At 53.3% G+C, this 24,868-nt stretch overlaps 1 protein-coding gene across 1 annotated transcript; it reads right to left on the bottom strand.

The window, feature by feature from the left end:
* On the bottom strand, positions 1–21,448 carry SLC4A8 (solute carrier family 4 member 8). The gene is made up of 25 exons (XM_085041367.1): positions 21,282–21,448; positions 16,678–16,759; positions 15,813–15,947; positions 14,446–14,581; positions 13,615–13,775; positions 12,697–12,882; positions 12,135–12,223; positions 11,870–12,027; positions 11,446–11,533; positions 10,727–10,873; positions 10,451–10,542; positions 9,885–10,059; positions 9,484–9,617; positions 8,361–8,606; positions 8,168–8,273; positions 7,062–7,223; positions 6,346–6,459; positions 5,875–6,036; positions 5,118–5,369; positions 3,249–3,317; positions 2,407–2,580; positions 2,144–2,281; positions 1,514–1,611; positions 996–1,099; positions 1–335 (listed from the first exon to the last, which is right to left on the bottom strand). Exons 1-24 carry the CDS (start codon positions 21,324–21,326, stop codon positions 1,012–1,014), a joined length of 3,237 nt encoding a protein of 1,078 aa, XP_084897493.1. The 5' UTR covers positions 21,327–21,448; the 3' UTR covers positions 1–335; positions 996–1,011.
* Between the last annotated feature and the right edge of the window lie 3,420 nt (positions 21,449–24,868).

Below are 24,868 nucleotides of genomic sequence, written 5' to 3'. Positions count from 1 at the left end.
TGGTTTTGTACATTCAGAGTTTATATTTGGAAAAAAAGAAAAAAAAACAAAGAAAAAAAAAAGAAAGAAAGAAAGAAAAGAGGAAGGAGAGGAGGAACTCGAGATTAAAAAAATAGAACTGATGAGAAGCGGTAGCGGAGCCTCCACCACTGCACGACACACACGGACACACGAGGCTGGACAACACGGATCCCCGGGATGCAGCATCCGTGGGGAACAGGAAACTCTGCATGGCTTTATGGGACCCCTCGGGTGGGAAACGAGCTGCTGCTCCGTGTCTGCCTTGGCACATCCCTGAGTCACAGTCCTGCTCCTCAACGGTGACGTCGAGGCGCCTAAATGTGGGAATGGGGGAAAAGAGGGAGAGTATCATCGGTGAGATCCGTGGAATTGGCCAGGCTGGGAAAGGAGTTTGAGATCAAGTCATTGACCGCCATGTTCACCACTGGCCGTGTCCCCAGGTGCCACATCCATGCCTCCAGAGCTCTTCCAGGGATGGGGACCTTCCCCACTGCCCTGGGCAGCTCTGCCAGAGCTTGGACAAGTTTTCCATGAAGGAATTTTCCCCAATATCCAACCTGACCCTTCCCTGGTCAACCTGAGGCTGCTTCCTCTCCTCCTCTCCCTGTTCCCGGGGAGCACAGCCTGACCCCCTGGCTGTCCCCTCCTGTCATGGAGCTGTGCAGAGCCACAAGGTCCCCCTGAGCCTCCTTTTCTCCAGGCTGAGCCCTCCAGCTCCCTCAGGAATTCTCCAGACCTTTCCCTGCTGCTCCAACCCTTCCCCAGCTCCGGAGATGCCCCAACCCCTCAATGCCTCTCTGGCCCCAGTCTGATCCCAGGATTGCAGGTGTAGCTCCCACCCTTCCCTGCAGAGAGGAGCAGTGTCCATGGTCCTGCTGCCTCTTCCCAGGAATGTGTCCTTTGCTCGGCCAAAGCTCAGGAAGATCTTGGGGATGTTCTGTCCCCACCAGGTCACATCACAGCCCAGCCTGTACCTCTTTCCTCCCGCAGTCAGAGCGTTTCCGTGTTCATGGTCAGAGCTTTCCACACCGTGGTCTTGGACATCTCATCCGAAATGTTGATCTCGGAAGGATCAGCCCTGCAAGGAGTATTCCACACAACAGTCCATGAGGATGGCTCTGATCCCACCCAAGAGCATTGGCAGCAGCCAGAGGAGCAGGAGGGCCTGGAAAACCAGAGCTCAGCTGGTGAGTGAGGATGGTTTGGCTGAATGAGGAATTTGGGGAATCAAGCCCTGGAGCTGCAGACCCACAGCTGGTAGTTGCCCCTCTGAGGGTCTCCTGCTCCCAGAAAACCACTGGTGGTGCAGTTTTGGGATAAATCAGGAATTGTACAGCCACTGTGTGGGGTCAGAATTCTACCATCCTCCCCTAAATTGATGGTAAATTGGGATTTTCCCCCCAAGCTGACAGGAATAAAGCTGCAAGTGGACAAACCTGATCCAGACACTTCCCACTGATCCTGCCGGGGATCCTGGCCTGGGGGGCTTTACCTGTCACTGCTGGGCTTTGGGGTGTCCACCCTGCTGGTCTTGCCCAGCTTCAGCTGAACAGAATTCGCAGCAGCAGCTTCCATCATTTTCTGGGACTCCTGAAAAGGGACGAGTCAAGTTCTCTCTCCTTGATCCAGGAGGGGATGAATGAAATTCCAGTAAAAACCTGGCAACTTCAGCAGAGGGTACAGAGCTTCCCCTGCAGGTGTGTTTGGGGTCACTGACACTGCTGCAAGCAAACCCTCACAGGAAAACAATTATTCTTTTCATTATAAGGCTCATTTAAAAATGATAACAATGTCTCTGCTCAAGTGTGAAATTCTCTGAGAATTTAGGGAAAACAGTTTAGAATGTGGGCTTCAGGCTATTGGATCAGTTCTGATGTTCCTCCAACAGCTGCTGCCCAGAGAAGCTGTGGATTCCCCATCCCTGGCAGTGTCCAAGGCCAGGCTGGACAGGGCTTGGAGCACCCTGGGACGGTGGGAGGTGTCCCTGCCATGGCAGGGGTGGAACTGGATGGATTTTAAGGTCCTTTCCCACCCAATCCATTCCGTGATCCCACAATTCCATGATTTAAGGACAAGCTGTGAATCTCACAGCCCAGAGGAGCTTCCCAGCTCCCAGCGTTACCTCCTCTTCTTTGGCTTCATTTTTGGCATCGTCCAACTTCTTCTTCTTGCTTTCTGGCATGAGGTCATCCAGGAAGCTGAGCTCCCGCTTGGAGAAGCAGAAATCCATCACTTTCCGGACAAAAACGAGAGCCAAGACCTTCAGGAGGCAAAGGGAAGATGGGTGAGGCTGGAGATGGTGCTTCCCATCCCTCCAGGGCTGCGAGCACTGGGAGCACTGGGAACACTGGGAACATCAGGAATACCAGAAATATCTTCTCTCACCATCATGGGGAAGATGATGGCAGCGCGGGAAGCTTTGATGGCCCAGAGCAGGACGAGGCAGAGCAGCTGGATGAGGGTGAAGAGGTGCACCTTGCGCAGAGGCACGTGGCGCAGGTAGATGAAATCCGGCTGGTGCTTGGCTGGCATCCAGAACAGCTTCAGGCGGTCAAAGAACTGCAGGGAAAAGGGGAACAACCTCACCTGGGGGCTGCCAAAGCTCCTGGAGCTGCTGGGGTGTGGAGTGTTTAGGAGCAAGGAGAAATCCAGGATCATGTTCCTCCTGGGAGCAGCACCTGGTTTTGCTTTGCTCCATCCATAAACCACCTGGCTTAGCCCACTGAATTCCAATTACTCCAGATTTTTCTCTTGCCAGCATCTCTCAGCCCAGGGAATCCCCCAGAGAGGATTCTCACCAGTGGAATTTCCTTCCTTTCACACTGAATTCCCCCAGTTTCCCATCACCAAACCCCAACCTGCACTAAAGTCTGAAACTGAGAGCACTGAACTGGAGCCTCCCAGTGCCAAACTGGGGTGTCTCACTGCTGAACTGGAGCCTCCCAGTGCTGAACTGGGGTGTCTCACTGCTGAACTGGAGCCTCCCAGTGCTGAACTGGAGCCTCCCAGTGCTGAACTGGAGCCTCCCAGTGCCAAACTGGGGTGTCTCACTGCTGAACTGGAGCCTCCCAGTGCCAAACTGGGGTGTCTCACTGCTGAACTGGAGCCTCCCAGCCCTACAGACCTCCTGAGCCTCCACCCATCAGTCCCTGACAAAAAAACATTGGAACTTCCTGCTTTCAGAGACATTTTTCCCATCCCAAGGAAACTCCCCAGAGCAGCCATACCTGGATTCCTCGGAGCGATGAGACCCCCATGTAGAGAAAGACCCCGTAAAGCACTGGCATTGGGATAAACTGGGGAAAAAAAGCAATAATTAATGGCTTTAAATTTAATTGGCAGTATTGTCACTCTTTTCTCAGGCACTGCCTGAAGATTCCCAGCTTTTCCATGTTGGATTTTATCAAGCAGAGATTTTTTGCTCTGCATTAGGCTGAGCTTTTGGGCAACATTTCATCAGAATAATCCTCTTTTCCAGAGAGGTGAGAGACAAAGAGGGGATTTCATCCATTAGGACCACATTTCATCTATCAACCATCTGAGATCTCCTGTGGGGTAAAAAATTATCTCAACAAACTAGTGGGAATGCATGGAAGTGACATCTCCTTGAGCAGGAAGGAAGGAAGGAAGTTTTTAATGTCTGGTTTTACTTCGCATTATCCTGCTGTGATTTTGTCAGTAATAAATTCAATTAATATCCCTAATTCCAGCCTATTTTTCCATGACTGTGATTGGTGAGGGATCTCTCCCTGCCCTCATCTCAAGCCATGAACCTTTGCTCCATTTTCTCTGCAATCCAGCTGGGGAGGTCAGGCACAGAGCAGCTTTGGTGGGATCCAGCCAGGATCCCCAACTACAGAGTCTGGAGGACACCTGGGAATTAAGGATTTGTCTCATTTGCTTGGCTTGATTGCCCCAAACTGGGTCTGAAGGGCTGGGAAGTCACTGAGGCTGGATCCCTTCCTGGGTTTGGGATCACCTCCTGGGCAGAGAGGCCTAATTTGGCATCCCCTCTGTGGCAGGACATCCTCCCCCTCCTTTGTGGCTGAACACAGATAACTCCGTGGGGTCAGAAGCCCAGCAGGAGGTTATCTTGCGGCGGCTGAAGGTCTGAGACCTCTAACCTTGAATTCATAAAGACAGGATATGAAAAGAGAAGCAAAAAAATCAATAAGTGACCAAAGTCACAGTTTTACAACTATAAAATCTCACGAAAATATCCCAGAAGTAGAGGTTTCTTACACACACTCTGAAGATGTGTGAAGAACTTCTCCCCAGAGCCTGGATGCAGACTCTGTGCTTACTTTCCTGGGAATTGGGTGAAAGGATTCCGAAGCATATTTCACCACCAATGGGCTGGTAAGATACACTGGTTCCTAAGTTATATTATTTTTGCTAGCTGTTAGTAAGAATAGGTACCTTTCCATAACTGCAATATAGCTAATTGTAGTTTGCAATCATTTTATTCCATAATTGCAGTGCTAGCTATTTTGTAGTTTGCAATTATGCCATTCCTGTGGAAATTTATCATAAATTTTTATGTCTGTCATTTTCTGTGTCTAATAAATGGTAATTTATATCATATTAGACTAATCGGCCATTACCAAAGAACCTTGTGAATGAGACTGAGTCTTTTATTAGCCACCCTAATAAAAGTTACTGCCTGTTGCTAGAAGCCTGAAAACCAGCAGAAACTCATAAAACTCCTGTCTGCCATGTGGATATTGAAAGGCTGCAGAAGCCTTTCGCTGAGAACCTCTTCTGTCCCATGCAAACTGTGAAAACAGTGAGATGACAATTTAATGAAACACCTGCTGTTTTCCTGATCTGGTTTGGAGACAGAGTGTTTGGAATTGGGTGTTATAGAACTTCAGCCAATCACCCCGGGGGGTGGGTGACCACTGACCAACCACCCACGGTATTTTACCAAGTGGGTTAAAATGATAAACTGTATGATAAACTGTCTCTTGCTGCTTACTGGACTCCTGTGTGTTCGTGTGCTCTATCGCTCCGTTCCGGGTACAACAGTGACACTCCTATGTGTGACACCCTCCCAAACCCCTGCGGTCACCCGGTGGCTTCCATCCAGCTCCTACCTTGAGCACAGAGGTGAAGAAGACCGAGCAGCCCATGAGCACGAAGATCATCAGGCCAGTGACTCTCTGCTCGCGGATCCCCAGGAACTTGGGCTGCTCCCCCGGCGCGGAGCAGTCGGACTCCACCTTGAGGCTGTTCACGTGGGTGATGGACAGCACGGTGGCAGCCACGAACCAGGGCAGCCCCATCACCGAGCACACCCCCAGCATCACGGCCACCATGAACAGGTCCAGGTGGTACCCACAGCCTTTCTGGGGAGCAAAAACAGGAGAGGAGCATCCCTCAGGGAGCGGGACAACACCAACCCTGCTCCAGCACAAGGCAACTTCTGGAAAATTTAAATAAGGTTTGAAATAAGGAATGGAATCAAACATGGATTTCATGTCTTGCATGGAGTTCTGGCAGGATCAGACCAAGTGGGTCTGGAGGGTTTGTACCATTTGTGCTTCTCAGAAATAATTTAAAAATTGGTTATTTTTTCATTTGTAAAGAAATCCCCACCACTTGCACATGGCTCTGAGTGATCCCTGGAGCTCAGTGAGATCCCTTCAGCTGCCACTGACATCTGAAAACAAAAACAGCCTTCTACATCACTCTGAGATTCATTTGCTGCTCCCAAAAGCTGTCATCCCCTCCTTGTGCCACCATTAGTCCAGAAGAGCTCCTGGCACACAGCCTGGCGTTATCCCAAACCATCCCAAACTGTTTGGGACAGTCTGTCCCAGCCCTGCAGGTATGGGGACAGGGTGAGCTCACCTTGAGCCTGTGCTCCTTCCTGTTGACGATGACAGCCGTGATCTGCTGGTCCATGAAGATGAGGATGGTGCAGAGCAGGGCCGGGATGAGCGCAGCCAGCACTGTCCACCACGGGTTGGGCCCAATGGGGTTGATGAGCCACCCGCGGTCATCCCTGGTGGGCTGCAACACACGGTGGGATTGACTCCTGGCCCAAACCCCTCCCTGGCCTCCATTCCCCTCCATCTCTGTCTGAGCATTTCCCAGCCCTGGCTCTGTGTCACCCTCTCCTGGGGGGCTCTGCTGTGCCCATGTCCTCTTTCCCAGTGTCTGGATTTTGGGGCTGTCTTCCCAAAGACAGGGAAATCGATGCTCTTGGATGTGGAAGAGGAGATGTTCACACCACCAGCACCTCCTCCAGCCCAGCCCTGTCCTGCCCTGACATCACCTAAGGTGCCAAAACCTTCTCCACCCACCCACCACGCCTGTTACCTTGAACATGTGGGGGACATGGAGCTTGGGGGAAGGAATCCCAATCGCGAGGTCGATGAGCACCATGATGACAATGGTGAGGAACACAGCAAAGTCACTCACTGTGGATCGGACCTGGGGCGAGAAACCAGGGCTGAGAGGGGCATGGAAACGACATGGGAAACCTGGGGATGCCCACAGTGCTTGGACTGGTTAACCTTAAACTCCCACAGCTCTGAGGACACACAGCCAACTCCCTCGGGTGGATATTGCTGCTGTGTTGGATATCTGGGGATCTGGTGTGGGACAGTATAAAGAGTTTAACTGGGGGGAAAATTCAAATTTTAATTCAAACATTAACAAAAATATTAAAAACCGAGGAAAGGTGCTGCCACATTTCTAGGGAAAATGGGACTAAGGCACTGAGGCATTTGTTCCTGTTTTTCCATGGCAACTCCTCATTTGAATGAACTTTCCACTCCAGCAAATGATGCTCAGAAGGTGAAAAGAAATAACTAACTTTGGAAGAGCTGATTTCCCACTGCCTGAGCCAAAAACATCACTCTGGAACAGGTCATGAGGCAGGTGGGGAATGCAACAACCGCTCTGCACTCATGGAACATCCAAGGTCAACATTTCCCAGCCTGACCGAGTGGTGGTGAATCCTTCAGTGCTCCAGGAATGGCGTTTTGGGAAAGGAGCGTGGAGTCTGCCATGGGCTACCACCTTCTACCTACTCTGGTTGGGAAGTAACGGCTGGTTTTAAACTTCTTCAACAAACTCGACAGGACAAAGGTGGAGAAGAAGAGGATGCAGCACCAGAAGAGGACATTGGGCGCGTAGGGGCCGTTGTGTCCACAGGCAGGTCCTTGGAACTCTCCATGCAAAGAGCGACATTCCTGGAGAAACAGAGCATCAGGGCACGGAGGAAGACTGGGATAACGGGGGGATTTTGAGGGTCTTGGTGCAAAATCCGTGACTGTGCAGCTACAGCTGCCATAGAAGTTATAAATATCAATATAATATAAATATCAATATATTATAAATATATTGATATATTACAAATATATCAATGTATTATAAATATATCAATATGTTACAAATATAAAAATATATTACAAATATATCAATATACGTTAAATATGTAAATATATTTAATGGGCAGCTGCTGCTCAACAAGTGACACACAGAGCTGGAATGACACAGAGGGGAGCAGAGGTGGGATGGGGTGGGGCAGGACTGACCCATGGCACATCCTCTGCTCCACCACAGTTGAGGAAAACACCGGAGGGGAAGGAAAAGCTGGAAATTTGCGGATAAAGAGGGAAGAGGGAAGGAGGGCTGGACAACCATGGGAGGGAAAAAGAGACAAATTGTGCTTTTGCATTCAGGACTCGCAGGACAAGGCCAAAAGGGGCTGGAGATGTCCCAAAGAGCTCCCATTTCAGGGACAATCTTGTGGGGCTGCTCAGACATGCAAATTTATGCAAGACCCTACAGCCAGCAGGGCCTGGAGCCATCAGGAACTAATTAAGGGAGCCAATCACTGCCTTCAGGCAGGAACTTCAGCCCTCCAACTGCTCCAAGAATCAAAGCACTCCCTTAACCTCAATCACTGTCCCACTGTCGAGTTGAGGGGGACAGTTCTTCTCCCCGAGGTTGGGGACAAAGTGGGCTGGGCAAGGTGGAATCTCCTTCCCAGGACCAAGCAAGTTACAAGCAGTCGTGAGATTTCAGCAGGGACTTCTCAGAGCACTTTGAAGGCCAAAGTCACCTGAAGATGGTGGCTTTGGCACCTGAACGCCCCTGGCCTCCCCCGGGACTGGTGGCCTGGGGCACTTACGGTCACGGTGAGGTTTCCCCAGGTGATTCCTGACACGTTGATCCCCTTGCTCCGCCAGAGCCGCAGGGTTTCATTGCTGGGATGAGCTGGAGGTTCACACTTACAGCTGGAGGAGGGAAACCGGGACAAGGCTGAGGGGACAGCGCTGGGACACCCTGGGACACCTGCCGAGGGTGAGGAGGACAACACCCACTAATAGATGGTGAGGAGGTCCAGCTTGCTGTGCATGTGCACCGGGTAGGTCTCCCGCAGGTGGCTCAGCTTCTCCAGGGCCTCGTAGATGAAGATGATGCAGATGAGGGAGGCGAAGGCCTCCTCGGTGAAGCGGGTGATGTAGCACACCAGGCAGCTGGCATCAGTGGCCACCAGCACCACGCAGAAGAAGGCAGTCCAGAGCCCAATGCAGGTCCGCAGGGACAGGTAGGACAGCGTGTATTCCCTGGAAAACCCAGAAACTGCTGGGGGAACGGCTGGCACAGGCCTCAGAGCCAAGACTTTCTTCACGGAAAACTCAGAGTGTGTGGCGCTGCAGGTGTAACTGAGGTTTCCATGTCCCTGGGGTTGCAGGGTGTGGGTGGAGAAGCCAAGTGTTTAATTAGCATTAATTAATGTTGTCTTAATGCCCTGAAGGCTGATTGAGGTTGTGGAAGGTTCTCTCACGTCCCCCAGAGCCCTGACACCAAAACCAGATGGGTTTCCCCCAGTCACCCACCGGCATCTTGGGGCTTAATGAGAAGATTAATGGTGCTGAGGAGAGTTCATCTCACACCAAAGTCACCAAGATGGAAGTACTGTAATGGAAAAGAGCTATTTCCCAGGAAAAGCTCCTACTCGTCCAATAAAATCCCCAAAACTCAAAATATTCCAATTGAAATCTACTTGGATATTTGGGCAAAATCTATTTCTGCTTCCAGCAAGTATCAGGTAAAAAATTTTGTACTCAGTGGACAACAAACCCTCCCTCATTCCCACACCAGAGTGACTTGTCTCACCTTCCCTGGGCATCCAGAGCCTCTGGCTCCTCTTCCTCTCACTGCTTCATTTTAACACTAAAAACCCGAAATGACCCCAAGCCAAAAACCCCAAACAACCCCAAGCCCAAGAGCTCTCATTCCTCCTGTGCTACAGCAGCAGCATGAGACCTCTGTCACCCTGCAAACAACCTCAATCTGACAACTCCCACTGAGAAAATGAGAAGAAAAACATCCCCGCCCGAAAAAAGAAAAATGTATTTTCCCAAACAAAAATAGCAGACAAGCATCATTTGATTATTTTTTCACTCATAAAGGAATTCCCACCACTTGCACTTGGCTCACTTGCAGAATTTGTAGAGAATCTTCTCAAAGACCAGGACAGGTCCAGTGCTGCCCAGGATGGTGAGGGGTTGGCCAGCAAAGAGGGAATAAACCACACCAGTCATGGATGCTCCCAGCAGCGACTCCATGGCACTCTGACAGGGAAGAGAGGGAGCAAAGAGTGAATAAATCACTAGGGATAAAAAAAAAACCAACCAAAAAAACCGCAAAGGAAATTCCCAGCGGCAAAGAGATTTCGTAGATTACGGAGTGGGTTGGGTTGGAAGGACCAGCGGGTAGGGTTGGCAGGGAATGGTTTGGGTTCCAAACACCCCCTGGGCAGAGACACTTCCCACCACTCCAGAGGGGTCAGTCTGGGGAATCTCCCCCTCCCCACGGCCCTGACAGAGAGAGGAGCTCACGATGTGGCCGTGGGTCGCCTCCCCCAGCAGCCCCCCGAAGGTGATGACAGGGGACATGCAGGCACAGTAGAGGAACAGGAAGGACGCCAGGCACTGCAGGCTCAGACCGTCCCGGAAGTCGCTCCAGAACCACGGTGCCTTGCGCTTCACATCCAGGACCAGACCTCCAAAGAGCCTGGAGAGCAGAAAAACCAGGCTGTTCTCTTGGGAGAGCACGTTTGGTTTCCTTCGTGCAGAAAATGCCTTCACCTGGAGGTGTTTCCAGACCTGTCCCTGCCCCAAAGCCAGAACACCTGAGGGTGCTGATGGTGGAGCTGGGACCTCCTGCCCAGGTGTCCCCCCTGACCAGACCTTCTACCTGACCAGACCTTCCACCTGCCCAGGTGTCCCCCTTGCCCAGATCTTCCACCTGCTCAGAGGCCCCCCCTGCCCAGCCCAGGGAACCAAGGTGGCACCATGGAGCCCCTTCACTGAACCAGGGGACCCCAAAAGCTGCTGGAAGGGGAGGTTCCCACTCAGATTTTGGAGGCAAACAGAAGAAAGCCCCAAACCAGGAGATCTCCCACCTCCCAGTCCGCTCCAGTTCAGGACCGCTGTGTTTCTCTGGCTTGCTGTGGGAAGAACTCTCATCCAGAGCTCCCGGCATCTTCCTCTTTTCCTGTGAACATGAAATTCAGCTCAAAACAGGTATTTTTCAGGTATATTATCGGCTTTTTATGCGTTTCATGCCCAAAACACGGGCTTGTTTTGCTCCTGGCCTGGGTGTGGCTGTGCCAAACCGGGAATTCCAAGTTTACCAAAATTTGGGTTGTTGTGCTGCCCATCGCCCTTGCAGCACCCACCTGGGAGGGGACGTTTTTGGGGGGCTCAATTCGGATGGAAGGGTCCCACTCTCCTGGCGGCAGCACTGTCACCTGGTCCAGGAACTCATCAATGCCAGCCACGAGGTCAGCCCGGTCCTTGGCTTTGTAGGCAACGTCATGGAAAACCTGTCCGGGGGACACCTGGGTGAGACACAACCCACCCCAGGTGTCCTCACGGGGGCAGCTCCCCTTGGCCACGGCAGGATCATCCTCCCCAAATCTCCTGCTGGAAATGGCAGGAAATATTCCCCCAATGGCAAAAGTTTGTGCAATGCGGTGCTTGTAATCATCTCCTCCGTGAGGTCACTGTCCCTCTTGGCCTTGAGGAGGAGAAGTTCTCCCACCCTGGGATGGTGCCAACCCTGGATGTGGGAAGGATGAGGTGCAGGATGAACCAGGGGTGGGATTTCAGCCCCAACCCTCATGACCACCCTGGAGGCTTTGGCTTAAAGGGGAGAAGTTCTTCTGGCCCTCACAATGCCACCACTGGGGACAGTAACCTGGGGCCAGGGAAGGATGGTGTGCAGGATGTAGCCAGAGGGGATTTCAGCCCCCAGGATTTGGGGTGATGTAAATCTGCCTGGTTTGGGGTGTGAATAAAGGGCTGAGACAGCAAATCCTCTTCCTCACTGCTCCAGGGACAGGGAATGGGGAAGAAACCCAAAAGTGACCCCGAGATCCCCCTTATCTTGTCACACCTCATCCGTCATGGTGGTGGCCATGGACCTGCCGATCTCGTGGTACTGATGGGCTTTTCCTCCTGGGCCCAGCAGGACAAACAGGAACCTGGGCAAGGAAAACCAACCTGAGAGAGGGGAACAGGCCTGGCTCCAGGAGAGCCCAAGGAAATCCCTGGGAGCTCAAGGGGAAACACTTTGGCTTCACACCTCCTACGCGGGCTGAATTGTTCACCAAAACCAACCACAAATCTCATTTTGGGGCCAATTTCATTGAAATTGGTCCATAAGTGGGAAGGGAAGGGAAGGGAAGGGAAGGGAAGGGAAGGGAAGGGAAGGTAGAAACATGCAGTTCCCACTTGTTCCCTTGAGCCCCAAATGGTGAGCCAATTTGAGGTGGGTTTGGGGTTCTTTTAGATAAAAACATCATGCTTCTCCTTCAGACCTTGTTGGGATGGGAACCTCCGTCATTCCTGGCAGGAGCACAGCTGGGGTCAGGCGGACAAAGGCCACGAGGGGCTGGTGGAGGAAGTCCAGCTCTCCCACCAGCACGTTGGATGCCTCTGCTCCACTGGGAATTTTCTTCATGAAGTGCAGCTCCGCCTGCGCAGGATCAGCCATTCGCAGGAAATTCCCCCAAAAACAAAGCCCTCAGAACCCCTCAGGGTCTCTCACCCCCTGGAGGTGTGGGAGAGGTGCAGGGGTCTCACCTTGCTCAGGTCCATGGCGCTGGCCTCAGGGGTCACCCCATTTTTAGCTTCTGCAGTGGTGGGAGAAGGGTGAGGGGTGAGGGTTTGGGCTGGGAGGGAAGAGAAAGACACTCAGAGAGGCAGGAAAGGAGGAGCTGGGGTGTTTGTCCTTCACCAGAGGAGCTCTAATGGGGACAAAGTCATCCAGAAACCTCCATTTGGTGCCAAAGCCTGGAGAAACCCTCACAGCTGCTAAAGCCTTGGAGAAACCTTCACCTCATGCTAAAGACAGGCAGAAAACCTTCACCTGGTGCTAAAGCCCTGGGAGAAACCTTCACCTGGTGACAAACTCCTCCAGAAACCCTCACCTGGTGCTAAAAACTGGCAGGAACCCCCAGCTGGTGCCAAATCCCCAGAGAAAACTTCACCTCATGGGAAAGCCTCCCAGAAACCTCCAGCTGGTGCCAAGACCTGCAGGACCTCACCTGGTTCTACAGGGCATCACCTGGTTCCATCCCCACAGGACCTCACCTGGTTCCATCCCCACAGGACCTCACCTGGTTCCATCCCCCCAGGACCTGACCTGGTTTCTCGAGCAGATGCAGGTCCTGTTTCTTGCTGACATCGGCGAAGGAGCGCACGATGGGCAGGAGGTTGTTCCTCTTCCTCTCGTTCTGGTGGTGATGCTTCTTCAGCAGAACCTCCCGGACCTTGGCCCTTGTGCGCTCGTCGAACTCCAGGGATGACTCCTGCTGGGCCAGGATCAGGTCTGGTGGCACAGGGACACGAGGTCAGAGCAGGAACCTGCCCTGCCACAGCCACTGTGCCCCTGAAACCCTGAACTCCAGGGTGTGGAGGGAAAACGAAACCAACGTGATGTGAGGAAATGGCTTGGAATGAATCGTTATTGAACGAGGGTCAGCTCTTGGAGAGCCAAAGGCCCTGAAATACTCAAAAATGTGCAGAACATTCTCCCTTTTACTGCAGAACATTCTCCCTTTTACTGCAGAATATTCTCACTTTTACTGCAGAATATTCTCACTTTTACTGCACAATATTCTCACTTTTTTACTGCAGAATATTCTCAGTTTTTTACTGCAGAATATTCTCACTTTTTTACTGCAGAATATTCTCACTTTTTTACTGCAGAATATTCTCCCTTTTTTACTGCAGAATATTCTCAGTTTTTTACTGCAGAATATTCTCACTTTTTTACTGCAGAATATTCTCCTTTTACTGCAGAATATTCTCACTTTTACTGCAGAACATTCTCACTTTTACTGCAGAACATTCTTTTAGCCGCAGGATATTCTTTTTGCTGCAGAACATTCTCCTTTAGCTGCAGAACTTTCTCCAGCCACTCTCTAACCCCAAAAATCGCTTTCCTATGGACCCCATGCTGCCAGCAAAAGCTGCTGAACACCCAAACCCCACTCAAAGCCTGGAAACCCCATGGGGACAGCTGGAATTGCCCATCCCCGGGCAGGATTGCCCGCCGTGCCTGCGATGTCCTCGATGCTGGTGGCTCTCACGTCCAGCAGCACCGTCCCATTGATGATGCAGCTGCGCAGCTCGAAGAGGCTGTGCAGGGACAGCGTGGCCACGTAGGGTTTGCTCCAGCGCTCTCCCCCGTCCTCCACGTCCTCCTCAAACTTCAGCCACCTGTGGATTTGGGGTGGGAAAAAACGGCTCCAGCCCTGCAGCCCCTCGGGGAAAACCAGGGGGTGGCAGGAGGAGGTTCCTGCAGCTGGGGAAGTTCCATGTCCCGGAGAGCAGCTGGCAGCAGGGATCATGGAATATCCTGAGCTGAAGGGACCAATGAGGATCACAGAGTGCAACTCCTGGCCCTGGGCAGGACACCCCAACATCCCACTGAGAGCTTTGTCCCTGAGCTCTGGGATCATGGATACAGAGATGAAAGGATCTGCAAGGATCACAGAATCATGGAAACTCCGGAGTTGGAAGGAACCCACAAGGACCATCAAGTCCAACTTCGGGCCCAGGATAACCTCCAAAATCCCACTAATCCCCAAATCCCAATGTCCAAGAGCACTGACCAAGCATTCCCTGACCTGACAGGAATTCCCCCGTGGAATCCTTGTGGGAAAGGACTCACAAGGATCATCCAGTCCAACCCCTGGCCCTGCACAGACACCCCAAAATCCCACCTGTCCCAGAGAGCTTTGTCCAAACACTCCTGTTGCTCTGGCAGCCTTGGGGCTGTGACCATTCCCCAGAGAGCTGTTCCGGTGGGGGAAGAACCTTTTCCCAGTATCCAACCTAAACCCCTCCATCCACAGCTTCCTGCCATTCCCAAATCCCAGGGATTCACCTGGCTGTCTCCTTCCACTCGGCATCTTCTCCCTCCTTCACGCAGATCTCATCCAGCTCCGTGAACAAGTCGTGTGGGACATGCTGCTCATCCTCCTCCGTGCCCAGGATGAACTGAACCCGCTGGGATGGCGTGTCTGGGGACAGGAGGAGATTCCCCATGGTTGAGACCACCTGGGAGCCGAGAGGTCCCATGACAGCAGAGACAGGGTGGGACAGGTTTGAAGTTACCTCCTGAGTGTTGGGTGGTCTCTCCTAAACTATGTTAATCCTCCTCTGTTGATTGGCCTCGACCTGATCCCTCACTCCACCCCTCCCTCCTCCCCATTGGTCACTGTGTCCCCCTGCCTTCTCCCCAGCCCTGTGCTCTCTGACTATTGGCTGTAGCTCTAGATCAATGGTCACTCAGGGTCATTAGGTCTCTTTTGCTGCTGGACACCTTCAGGAATAAATCATTGGGAATAAATCATTGGGAATAAATCATCGGAACTCCACGCGACTGAGCCCTCTGAGTTCTTTGTCTCTGGTAAAATGCACAAGTTTATCCAAAGCTCCTGGGTGAGTGTGTGTTTGTGCCTTCAGCTGGCATGGGTGAGAGAAGGTCTGCCTGCACAGTACCATGGGGGGCACTTTGGCTCCACACCTCCTCTGTGCGCTGAATTGTTCACCAAAACCAACCACAAATCTCATTTTGGGGCCAATTTCATTAAAATTGGTCCATAAGTTTGAGGGAGGGAGGGGGAGAAGGAAGGAAAGGAAGGAAGGAAGGGAGGAAGGAAGGGAGGGAGGAAGGAAGGGAGGAAGGAAGGAAGGAAGGAAGGAAGGAAGGAAGGAAGGAAGGAAGGAAGGAAGGAAGGAAGGAAGGAAGGAAGGAAGGAAGGAAGGAAGGAAGGAGTGAATCTCTCTGGGCCTTAGAGACACTTGGTAAATGCAGAGGCCAATTGCACTCCACACCCCACTCTGAGTTAAGTGGCACCCAAACAGGGACATTTAAAACCCCTGAAAGTGTCTCTGAGGTTATCCATTGCCAGCCTGGATCCATCCTGCCACACTCGCATTCCAGTGGCATCACACTGGGACCAGTGCAGCCACAAACGCTGGGCTGGCTCTGCTCCCACAGCTCCCTGCGGGTTCTCAGAGCACCACGGGGAAGGTGGAGCCTCCATCCCACCCTCCTTGGGCTGCTTTCCTTCCCCACACCTCCAGTTTTAAACCAGGATCCCCAAATCCATGATGGGTTTAACTCCAAAACCAGAGCCAAGACTGGGGAAAGGAGAGCCTTGCTAAAAAGCCAGCTTTTTTAACCCCGCAAAGTATCCCCAGGGATCTGGTGGGAAGCTCCAGCAGTGGCCACCCCAGCGGACTCACAGTGGTAGCCCTGCTCGCTGGGGAGCTGGTCCTTGTCCCGCTCGCGTTTGCGGTGTTTCTGGCTGTGCGCTCGGTGGTGCCGGTGGCTCTGGCGCACCAGCGGCATCCGCACACCCACGTACAGCGTCCGGTGCCCTGGGAAACAGGGATTGGCAATGGTTATGGATCCAGCAGTGCAGCCATCCCGGGAGGGAAACACAGACTCGTGGAGGCTCTGCGAGGATCATCAAGGGCCTGCACAGAACACCCCAAAAATCCCACAGTGCTATGGATTTAAATTTAAATTCCCTTAATTTAAATTTCAGTGGATCCCTGACTAACCCAGACTATCCTGTTTTACACAAGTTTCACACCCAAGGATGGTTTGGGGTCACCTAAACGTGCCCCGAAAGCAGCAAAATCCTTCTCAAATTCCAGCTCGGGCTGGACAACAACACCACCACCAACCCTCAGATTCACTCATTAAGCAGGAGATAATGCAGTAATTATAGTTTGGAAATCTTTCTATGGAGAGTGACAAGGGAAAGATCAAAGGAGTCCCACGATGATGAACTCCAGGAGGAAAACAGGGAATCTGCACCACATCAAATTACTCTCCTGCCCTCTCCAAGCCGGGAGCAGCTGCTGTGGGAAAAGCAGATGGGAATTATCCAACCCTGTGGATACAATTCCCACCAGGGCCTCCATGAGGGCTTTAAAAGCCTTCACATTGACAAATAAATCAATAATTGGTTGTTTCATCAAGAATCATGACAGGTTTTGCTGCTCATGATGTGACACAGGGCAAGGGACTTCTTGCTGGGATCCCAGCAGGATCCCAGCAGGATCTCAGCAGATTCCCAGTAGGATCCCAGCAGGATCTCACCTTCCAGCTCCTCCTTCTCATAGTGGATGTTGACCACGTTGCTCGTCCTGCCCTGGTCAATCACAGCCTCCTCGTCGTGTCTCTAAGGAGGAGAAGGAGGGAAAATTTGGGGCTGGGTGTGTGGAGCTCCCTCCAGCCTCCCTGTCCATCCACCATTCCATGAGGATCACAACTCTTCGTCCAGGCACAGCCCAAAAAATGAGGACTTTTGGGAGGTCCTTTTCCCATTCCCAAATAAATGATGGGAGTCTGGAAGGGTTACTATGGGGGGAGAGGGATTTCAGACCCAAATTTGGGCATTTCAGACCCAAAAAAACCCAACTGCCTGCTTTGTTTTTGTGGTTCCTTTCTTAAAAACAAAAAAACACCCAGGGATTTCCAAGCTGGGGGAAAAGAGCCACTTTTGGTCACAGGGTGGTTCCTGCAGGACTCCCTGGGTGGCTCTTGGCCACCAATGACCTCCAAAAGCCCTCAAGGACCTGCAGAGGTGATGCTGCAGCCCAGCAAGGCTCAGGCTTCCCTTGGTGTGAGTTTTCCATGGAAAACACATTTTCCATCTTTTAATTGAGATTTCTGAGCCACAGGGGCTCATGGGAAGTGTCCCTGTCCACGGCAGAGGGGTGGAACAGCATATTCCAATGGTTTTCCAACCCAAACCATTCCATGATGCTTTTTGACTCAAATACTCAAGGAAAGATGTCACCACTGCTCACCTTCCCCTTCTTTGTCCCCCCAGACAACACGAGAAACCCAAAATCTCATCATCCATGCAAAGGAAAACCCTGCAGTGCCCAACCACCCATATTCTCCATCAGTTTCCCAATTATTCCTCATTTACAGGTTCAAAGGGAAGGTTTGGGATGGCTGAGTGGCTGAGGTTCATCCTCACCTCAATGCCACCGTGGAGACTAAAAGTGACTCAAACAACAAAAATCACACCCAGATTTCAATTCCTGAAACTGAAGGTGGAAAATGAGCAAAATCTTGAGGGAACTGGGGGAACTGGTGGGGCTGCTGGATGAAATTCCAGGAGCAAGAGTTCCTCCCTGGGAAGCAGCTCAGAGCAACCACAGCTGGAATTTTTAAGGAAAATTTCCAGCACCATCAGGTAGACGCTGCCCTTGCACTGATAATGATGCACCAACTGTGAGGTCATTGGAAAATGGAGAATAAATAATTGATTCTGGTTTCAGCTGGGAAAACTGATGGGGAATCTGCTCTGAATCCCACAAATTCCTGCTTTAAGGGTGGAAAACCTTCAGGTCCTGCTTGTCAGTGAGTTTGATGAGGAAGAGGAACAAACATTCCTGTCGGGAATGAGCTGCTGAGTTGCAATTCCAGACTCGACTGTTGCTCCCTCTGCACTCATTCCTGGTCTTCCCCACGTTGCCCAGCAGCAGGATTTTCCAGTGGCTTTTCCATCCTCGCTCCGTGACATCCATCACCACCCTCCTGCCCTTCCTAGCACCCTGCTCTCCCTCCGGAGCTGCCAAAAGGGACTAAACTCCAACCTTGGGAAAGGCACGGGGGGAAAGGACTCAATAAATCGCAATTAAAAATGGGAATTCTAATAAAAAGGTGAATTTGAGCACACCCGGGACAGTGGGAGTAAATGGAGGGATTTGGGAGATTCAAACCTCCCATGGGCAACATGAGGAGTCTTTCCCTCCCAGAAAACAGTTTGTCAAATCTCCCCTCCTGCACTGCAGGAAAACTCCAGCAGGGTTTGGGGGATTTTTCCCTCCGTCTGGAGGAGGTGCAAGCCCTGGCAGAGCCCAGGCTGTGCTCCCTGGGGTTATCCCAGAAGGGTCCCTTTGTCACTGCCATTCCCTTGTGTCCCTTCCCACTCAGGACATTCCATTCCCACTCATCCTCACGTCAGTCCCTGGTTTTGGGGGACAGTTGAGCCCCCAGATGGATCAGGGGGTTGGGTTCCCCTGGGACAAGGTGGCACCTCATGTCCCTCAGCTCCAGGGACAAAAAGGGACAAAATCAGAAGCCATGGTGCCAACCCAGGCATTATTTACAGCCACAAACCCCAAAACTCTGCCCACTGGAAAACACAGCAGATGGGAAGAACCCAGCTCTGTTTTATGGAAAACTCTGTGAAATGGGGTGAAAACAGCACATCCTGCCAGGGGGAGGACAATCAGTGTTTGGGTGGATTTGAAACCCAAATTCCCACAGAACAATTGAGGTACAAAATGTCAGGAAAAGAAACATGATGGGCTGGGCTGATTTCCATCCAAATTTCCTGCAGAAAGTCAGGGAATTCCAGGAAGGTCTCTCTTTGGCACAACCCCCATCCCTTGCAGGATTCTCCTCAGCCAGAGCCACTCCTGGCACAGGACAGACACTCCAGATCAGCCCCAGTTTTCCTCCCCTAGCTCTCCAGCTCTGCCTGACTTCCCGAGCTGAGCTAATCCAGCATCTCCATCCTCCAGACTCATTTGCTTTAATGAGCTCCTCGCGGCGCCGCCGGACTCAAAGGTCACCTGCCCGGAAAGGTGACCTGGCTGTAAAACGACCCGGCGGGGGAAGGTGACACCGAGGGCTGGGCAGGAAAATCCCGCCGGGATGCAAGCTCGGAGCTCCACTGCCGGGTTATCGACCAGGATTGAAGCTCCAGGAGCTTCAGGAGGGGCAGTGGGGCACCTGTGGGTCCATGGAGGCTCCAACATCCTATCCCTTCCCCGCACACAGCAGTGTCCCCAAAATCACACCGAGGTGCCACCAGAGGAAACATCCCTGCTCCAATCACACCCAGCTCCAGTCAGGCCACTCGGATGGACTGGGAGGTGTTGTCCCCCTGAGGAAACTCGGGGGGATTTAAGGACTTTATGGCCGTGGGTTTGGGATGGGATGGAGCAGGAAGGATGGGATGGGATGGGATGGGATGGGATGGGATGGGATGGGATGGGATGGGATGGGATGGATGGGATGGGATGGGATGGGATGGGATGGGATGGGATGGGATGGAGCAGGAAGGAGGGATCCTCCAAACCACGAGTTATCCCAGGACACCTGGATGGATATCAGCCTTCCTCTCCATCCTGCCCCGCTGCCAGCAGCCTGGGAGCCATCAAATCATCCAAACCGGGCTGGAAAGGGAACGCCGAGCTTGGCATCGCTCACCCTGGGATTTCAGAGCAGCCAGAGTTTTTTTAATTCACTGTTTTCTAAGGAAAAACTCCATTTGGCTGCCTGGAAGTTGTTTTTTTGAGGAGGCTGAAAGGAATTGTTACTTCTAGGAATGGAATCAGGAATGGCTGGAGCAAAGCAGGAAAACCCATTTCAATCCCTCTCCATGTCACGAGCTCAGTGTGTTCTGTCCCCCTCTCCAAATCCATATTTTGTTGGGGTTTTTTGTTCCCCAGAGGGATTTTTGTGGGGTTCTGCCTCAGTTTCCCTGACTCCCTGCAACTCCTCGGGTTAGGAAAGATAAACTCTTGCTCTGGGGAGGTTTTGGGATAATTGAGGATGAGGAAAAGCTCCAAGCAGAGGTTCAGGACCAGCTTTGCGCCCACTTGGTCCCCAGCCCAGGACACACCAGGAGCCACCAGCAGCGCAGGGAGGATTGATGTCACTCCTCTCGCCCGAGGTGTAATTAATAATTAATTAATAACACTGACCCACTGTTCTTATGGGATGAGGGCAACGGGGGTACCTGGGGGCTGCTGAGGGGGCAGAGCAGGAGATTTCCCCTCACACCCTCCATCTCCATCCTGCTGGACAAAGCCACCATCCCTGGGGTCCTGTGTCACCCTCCAGGGACCCCTCTGGCTCCTGGGCCAGGACTGGAGCTGGGATTGGGAATGGGATTGGGATCTCCTCCTGCAAAAGGGGGAGGGGACAGCCCCAAAAATGGGGCTGGGGACAGCGGGGACACGTTGGAGCATCACCAGGACACGACGGTCACTGGTGCTGGGGGACAGAAACTCCTTTCACGCTGTAATTTCAGGGCAGATTAATTAATTCCCAGCCTCTCATTAATTAATTCCCCACCTCGCTGTCACCCCGAGCAGCTCCCCTGGCCGGTCCCATGGGTGCAGAGTGGTGACAGGGACAAGGAGACACTGAAAGGGGGTGACAACCCAGCTGCCACCTGTCCCCACCCCAGCAGGGCACACAGACTGGGGGGACAACAGCTGAGACCCCCGGGCTGCGGGACTGGGCTGGGTGACAGTGACGGGGTGGCGGTGACGGGGTGACGGGGACAGGGTGACGCGGGGTTCTGCGGGGACAGTGGCCTTTGTCCCCTCGCCCGAGGGCCGATGGGGAGAGGCACATCCAGACGCAGAGGAGGGGACAGGGGGGGCCCAGCGGGGACCCCAACAGGCACCACGCAGGTGCCCTTCCCCCCTCCTCCCCTCCCTCCTGCGCCCACCCCGAGCCCCTCTCGCCCCCCTGTCCCCCTTCCCGAGGCCAGAACCCCCTTCCCCACCTCCGGCACCCCAATTCACCTCCCCTCCCCCCCTCGCCGATGCCCTTCACCCCCTCGCCGATCCCTCCCCTCCCCCGGTCGGAAATGCCGCAGTGAAGCAGCCACGGAGCATCCTCCGGCCGCACCGGGGGGACCGGCCATCCCCCCCGCCGCCCCCCACCTGGTAGCTGAGGATGCCATCGGGCTCGTTGCTGCCGGCGGGCATGGCTGGGCCGGGGCCGGGCAACCCCCCCGGGCTGGGGGCGCCGCCGGCTGCAGCCCCGGAGCCGCTCACACCGGCTCCAGCATCGCCCGGCGCCGGGGCCAAACCCCGCCCAGGCCGGCGGCAGGAGGAGGAGGAGGGCGGGGGGAGGAGGCAGGGCCGGGGGGCGGGGGGGCGATGCCCGGCGGGTTTCCTGCGGCTCCGCTTGGGCAGCACCAGCCGAGCCCCGGCCTGATCGCCTCCAGCATCGCACTGACCCTCCTGGCCTTGGAAACCATCCCGGGGTGAGCCTGGAGCTCCCCAGCGCCATCCTTAATGCATTGACCCCACCTCACCTTGGAAACCATCCCCGGGATGAGCCTGGAGCTCCTCAGCATCACCACCATCGCACTGACCAGCTCACCATCGAAATCATCCCCGGGACCACCCTGGTGCCCCCAGCATCACCTCGTGTCCCCCAGCATCACCTCGTGTCCCCCAGCATCACCTGCAGCTCTCCAGCATCACCCATCGCACTGACCCCCCTGGCCTTGGAAACCATCCCCGGGACCACCCTGGTGCCCCCCAGCACCACCTCCATTACACTGACCCCCCTCACCTTGGAAACCATCCAGGGGATCACCGTGAAGCCCCCCAGCATCACCTGGTGCCCCCCAGCATCACCCCATCTTCCCTCCAGCCCCTGCCCTCAGCTGACCCCCTGCCCTCCATCCCCCTCAGCACTCTAGTGCCCCCCCAGAATTCCCCCGTCCCCGGTGCCCTGCAGCAGCACCCCCAGTGTCCCCCGATCCCCCACTACCCCCTGACTCTCTCACCCCATCACCCTGATCCCCCAGCATTTCAGTGTCCCCCAGAACTATCACCCGCCCTGACCCCCAGCCTCATCCTGATCCCTCCAGCACCATCCCAACCCCCATTCAGCACCGTCCCTTGATCCCTCCAGCCTCCCCCTCAGATCCTCTCCAGTATCAGCCCCAAATCCCCTCAGACGCCCCCAGTCCCTCTCCCAGCTTCCACCATCCCTCCCCAGCATCACCTTCAACATCATCCCAAAAACCCTTGACGTTACCCTGACCACCCCCAGCCCATCCTGTTCACTGCCAACATCCCCCTGATCCTCCTCAGCATCACCTTCATCACCATCCTGACCACCCCAGACCCATCCTCATCCTCCCAGCATCCCCCTGATCCTCCCCAGCATCCCCTTCAGCATCATCCTGAGACCTCCGACATCATCCTGACCCCCTGGATGCATCCTGCCCCCCCAACATCATCCTCATCCTCCCAGAATCATCTCCATCATCATTCTGCAACCTCCAACATCACCCTGATCCCCCCAGCACCATCCTCACCCTCCCAGCATCACCCTGACCCCCCCTGACCCACCCTGCTCCCCCCAACATCATCCTCTTCCTCCCAGCAACATCCTCATCATCCCAGAATCACCTTCATCGTCACCCTGACCTCCTCTGACCCACCCTGCTCCCCCAACACCATCCTGACCCCCCCAGCTCACTCTCTGTCCCTCAGGAATTCTCCCCAAGCCCCCCAAATCCCCCCCAGCCCTCCCATGTCCCCTCCTGGCCTCCTTCACCCCCTTTTTCCCCCAGCTGAGGCCAAACCCAGCCCTTTGCTCCCCAAAAACCCTCCTGTTCCACCAGGAAAGGCTCAGAAATTTGGGGGGGGTTGAAGTGTCACTTCCAAAGACTCTTCCAAAAACACTTGGAAGTCATTGAATTGCCCAGAAATGCACTTTTTTTATCCCATTTTTTACCAGAAATGCTTTTTTTTTTTGTCCCATTTTCCAGTCCCTGCCTCCTCCAGCTCTTGTCCAAACACAACGGGATCACGGAACATTTCCCTTCCCTTAACGAGGGATGAAAATCGAGGGTCAGTTATTAATTAACAGAGTCATTAATGACTTCCCATCCTCACTGGTGGCACAGATGGGCTCCTGCTGCAGCTGGGGGGAGAGATGATCCCCCTGTGCCTCATTTCCGATGGCAATTCCCGGGAGATCTGGGACAACAGCAGCAGTCAGAGAGCTTTTCCTTAGAGAAATTTTGCTCCTGGGGAGGAAATTTCCCTTTTTTCTCACTCTCCCATTAGAGGGAAGAAATTCTCCCTGCCCCACCCTCATTTCTTGTGTCTCCTGTGACAATGTGGCCCCAAAGGGGTTGGATGGTGGAATTCGGGGTGTTTGGGGATGGATTGGTGTCCAGAGCTCGGTGTCAGGACACCCCAGGGCAGCCCCTTCCCCGAATTAGAAACCCTCGAAAATGAACATTTTCCACCCAAAATCCCCTTTCCAGCTGCATTTTTGCCACCGTGGTTTCCCCAGAAGCACTTTTGCCATCTCAGTCCCTGGCTGGAAAACAAGGTTGTGACACCCCTGAGTTCTCCTGACACAGCTTTCACCCAATCCCAATTTTCCACCTTCTCCTAACGGGAATTTGCCCTCATTCAGCTCCTGCCTTTCCCAAAAATGCCTCCCACCCACCTGGAGCCCAACCTGGCCCAACAGCCTCACCCCACCCACCAGCACCCTGCAATTAAAGTTATTTCGGAGACAGAGCCAAATTGCTGCCCTGCAGAGGGCTGGATCCAAAAAGGGAGCTCGGAGTCCCTGGGGAGGAGGAGATTAATTACCCCACGGCTAAAAATGTCCTCGAGAGATGCCAACTTTGTGGAGTTTCCATTGTTGTCCCTCCTGGCTCAACAGGGATGGAGGATCAGCCCGAAATTCCCTCTAGGCTCACCCCAAACCCTCCCAGGGGGATTTTCCTCATCATTTCGGGCACTGAGGAGCTGCAGCAATCCTGTGCCAGGGGCTTTGACTTTTGACAAAAACCATCTGTGCTCCTGCTTTGGGAATTCAATTTCTCCAGGCGTGGAGAGATGGATTTCTCCTTCCGAACAATTCCAGGCGCCGATTTGATCCCAATCAGTGGGAATACATGGATCCAGCTTTGGGATCTGCAGCTCCCAGGGGCTCGCCTGGGAAAGGAGGGTTTCTTCCCTAAGGAGAACATAAAACCCTATTTAAATAAATCCATAAATCCCAATTAACTTGAGGAGCCACAGGAAGAAACTTGGAGCAGGAGGTGGTGGTGGGAAAGTTCATCATGATGTGGAGAAAACCTGGAGAAAATCCCAAGAAAACCTGGAGAAAACCTTGAGAAAATCCCAAGAAAACCTTGAGAAAATCCCGAGAAAACCTTGAGAAAATCCCAAGAAAACCTGGAGAAAATCCCAAGAAAACCTTGGGAAAACCTGGAGATAATCCCAAGAAAAACCTGAAGAAAATCCCGAGAAAACCCAGATAAAGCCCATTTTTCAGTGAAATAAAGGCTCTGGTTCCACCCAGGGCTGGAAGCATCTCGAATATCCACATGGATGGAGAATCCAAGGTCCAAGCTGCAGATCCAGAGAGAGACATTGTGGGATTTTTCTTGGGAATGGTTCCTGGGACCCTGGAGACCCACAGAGGTTTGCTGTAAATCCATAAATGTGGCTCCATTTCGGGGAAGAAACTTCACTCATGA

Source organism: Lichenostomus cassidix, chromosome 29 (genome assembly GCF_008360975.1).
Source record: "Lichenostomus cassidix isolate B80296 chromosome 29, HeHo_3.0, whole genome shotgun sequence".
NCBI classification, from domain to species: domain Eukaryota; kingdom Metazoa; phylum Chordata; class Aves; order Passeriformes; family Meliphagidae; genus Lichenostomus; species Lichenostomus cassidix.
The sequence above is the reverse complement of the archived record's forward strand: the minus strand, read 5'-3'. Positions and strand labels throughout refer to the sequence as shown.

Bases quoted from the DNA above. Each gene is read 5' to 3' on its own strand.
- SLC4A8 (XM_085041367.1), bottom strand. From the start codon at position 21,326: ATGCCCGCCGGCAGCAACGAGCCCGATGGCATCCTCAGCTACCAG. The intron at 10,543-10,726 runs GTGGGTGCTGCA...TCATGTTCACAG, and splicing joins CCAAAAACGTCCCCTCCCAG to GAAAAGAGGAAGATGCCGGG. The intron at 2,581-3,248 runs GTATGGCTGCTC...TTTTCCCTGCAG, and splicing joins CATCGCTCCGAGGAATCCAG to TTCTTTGACCGCCTGAAGCT.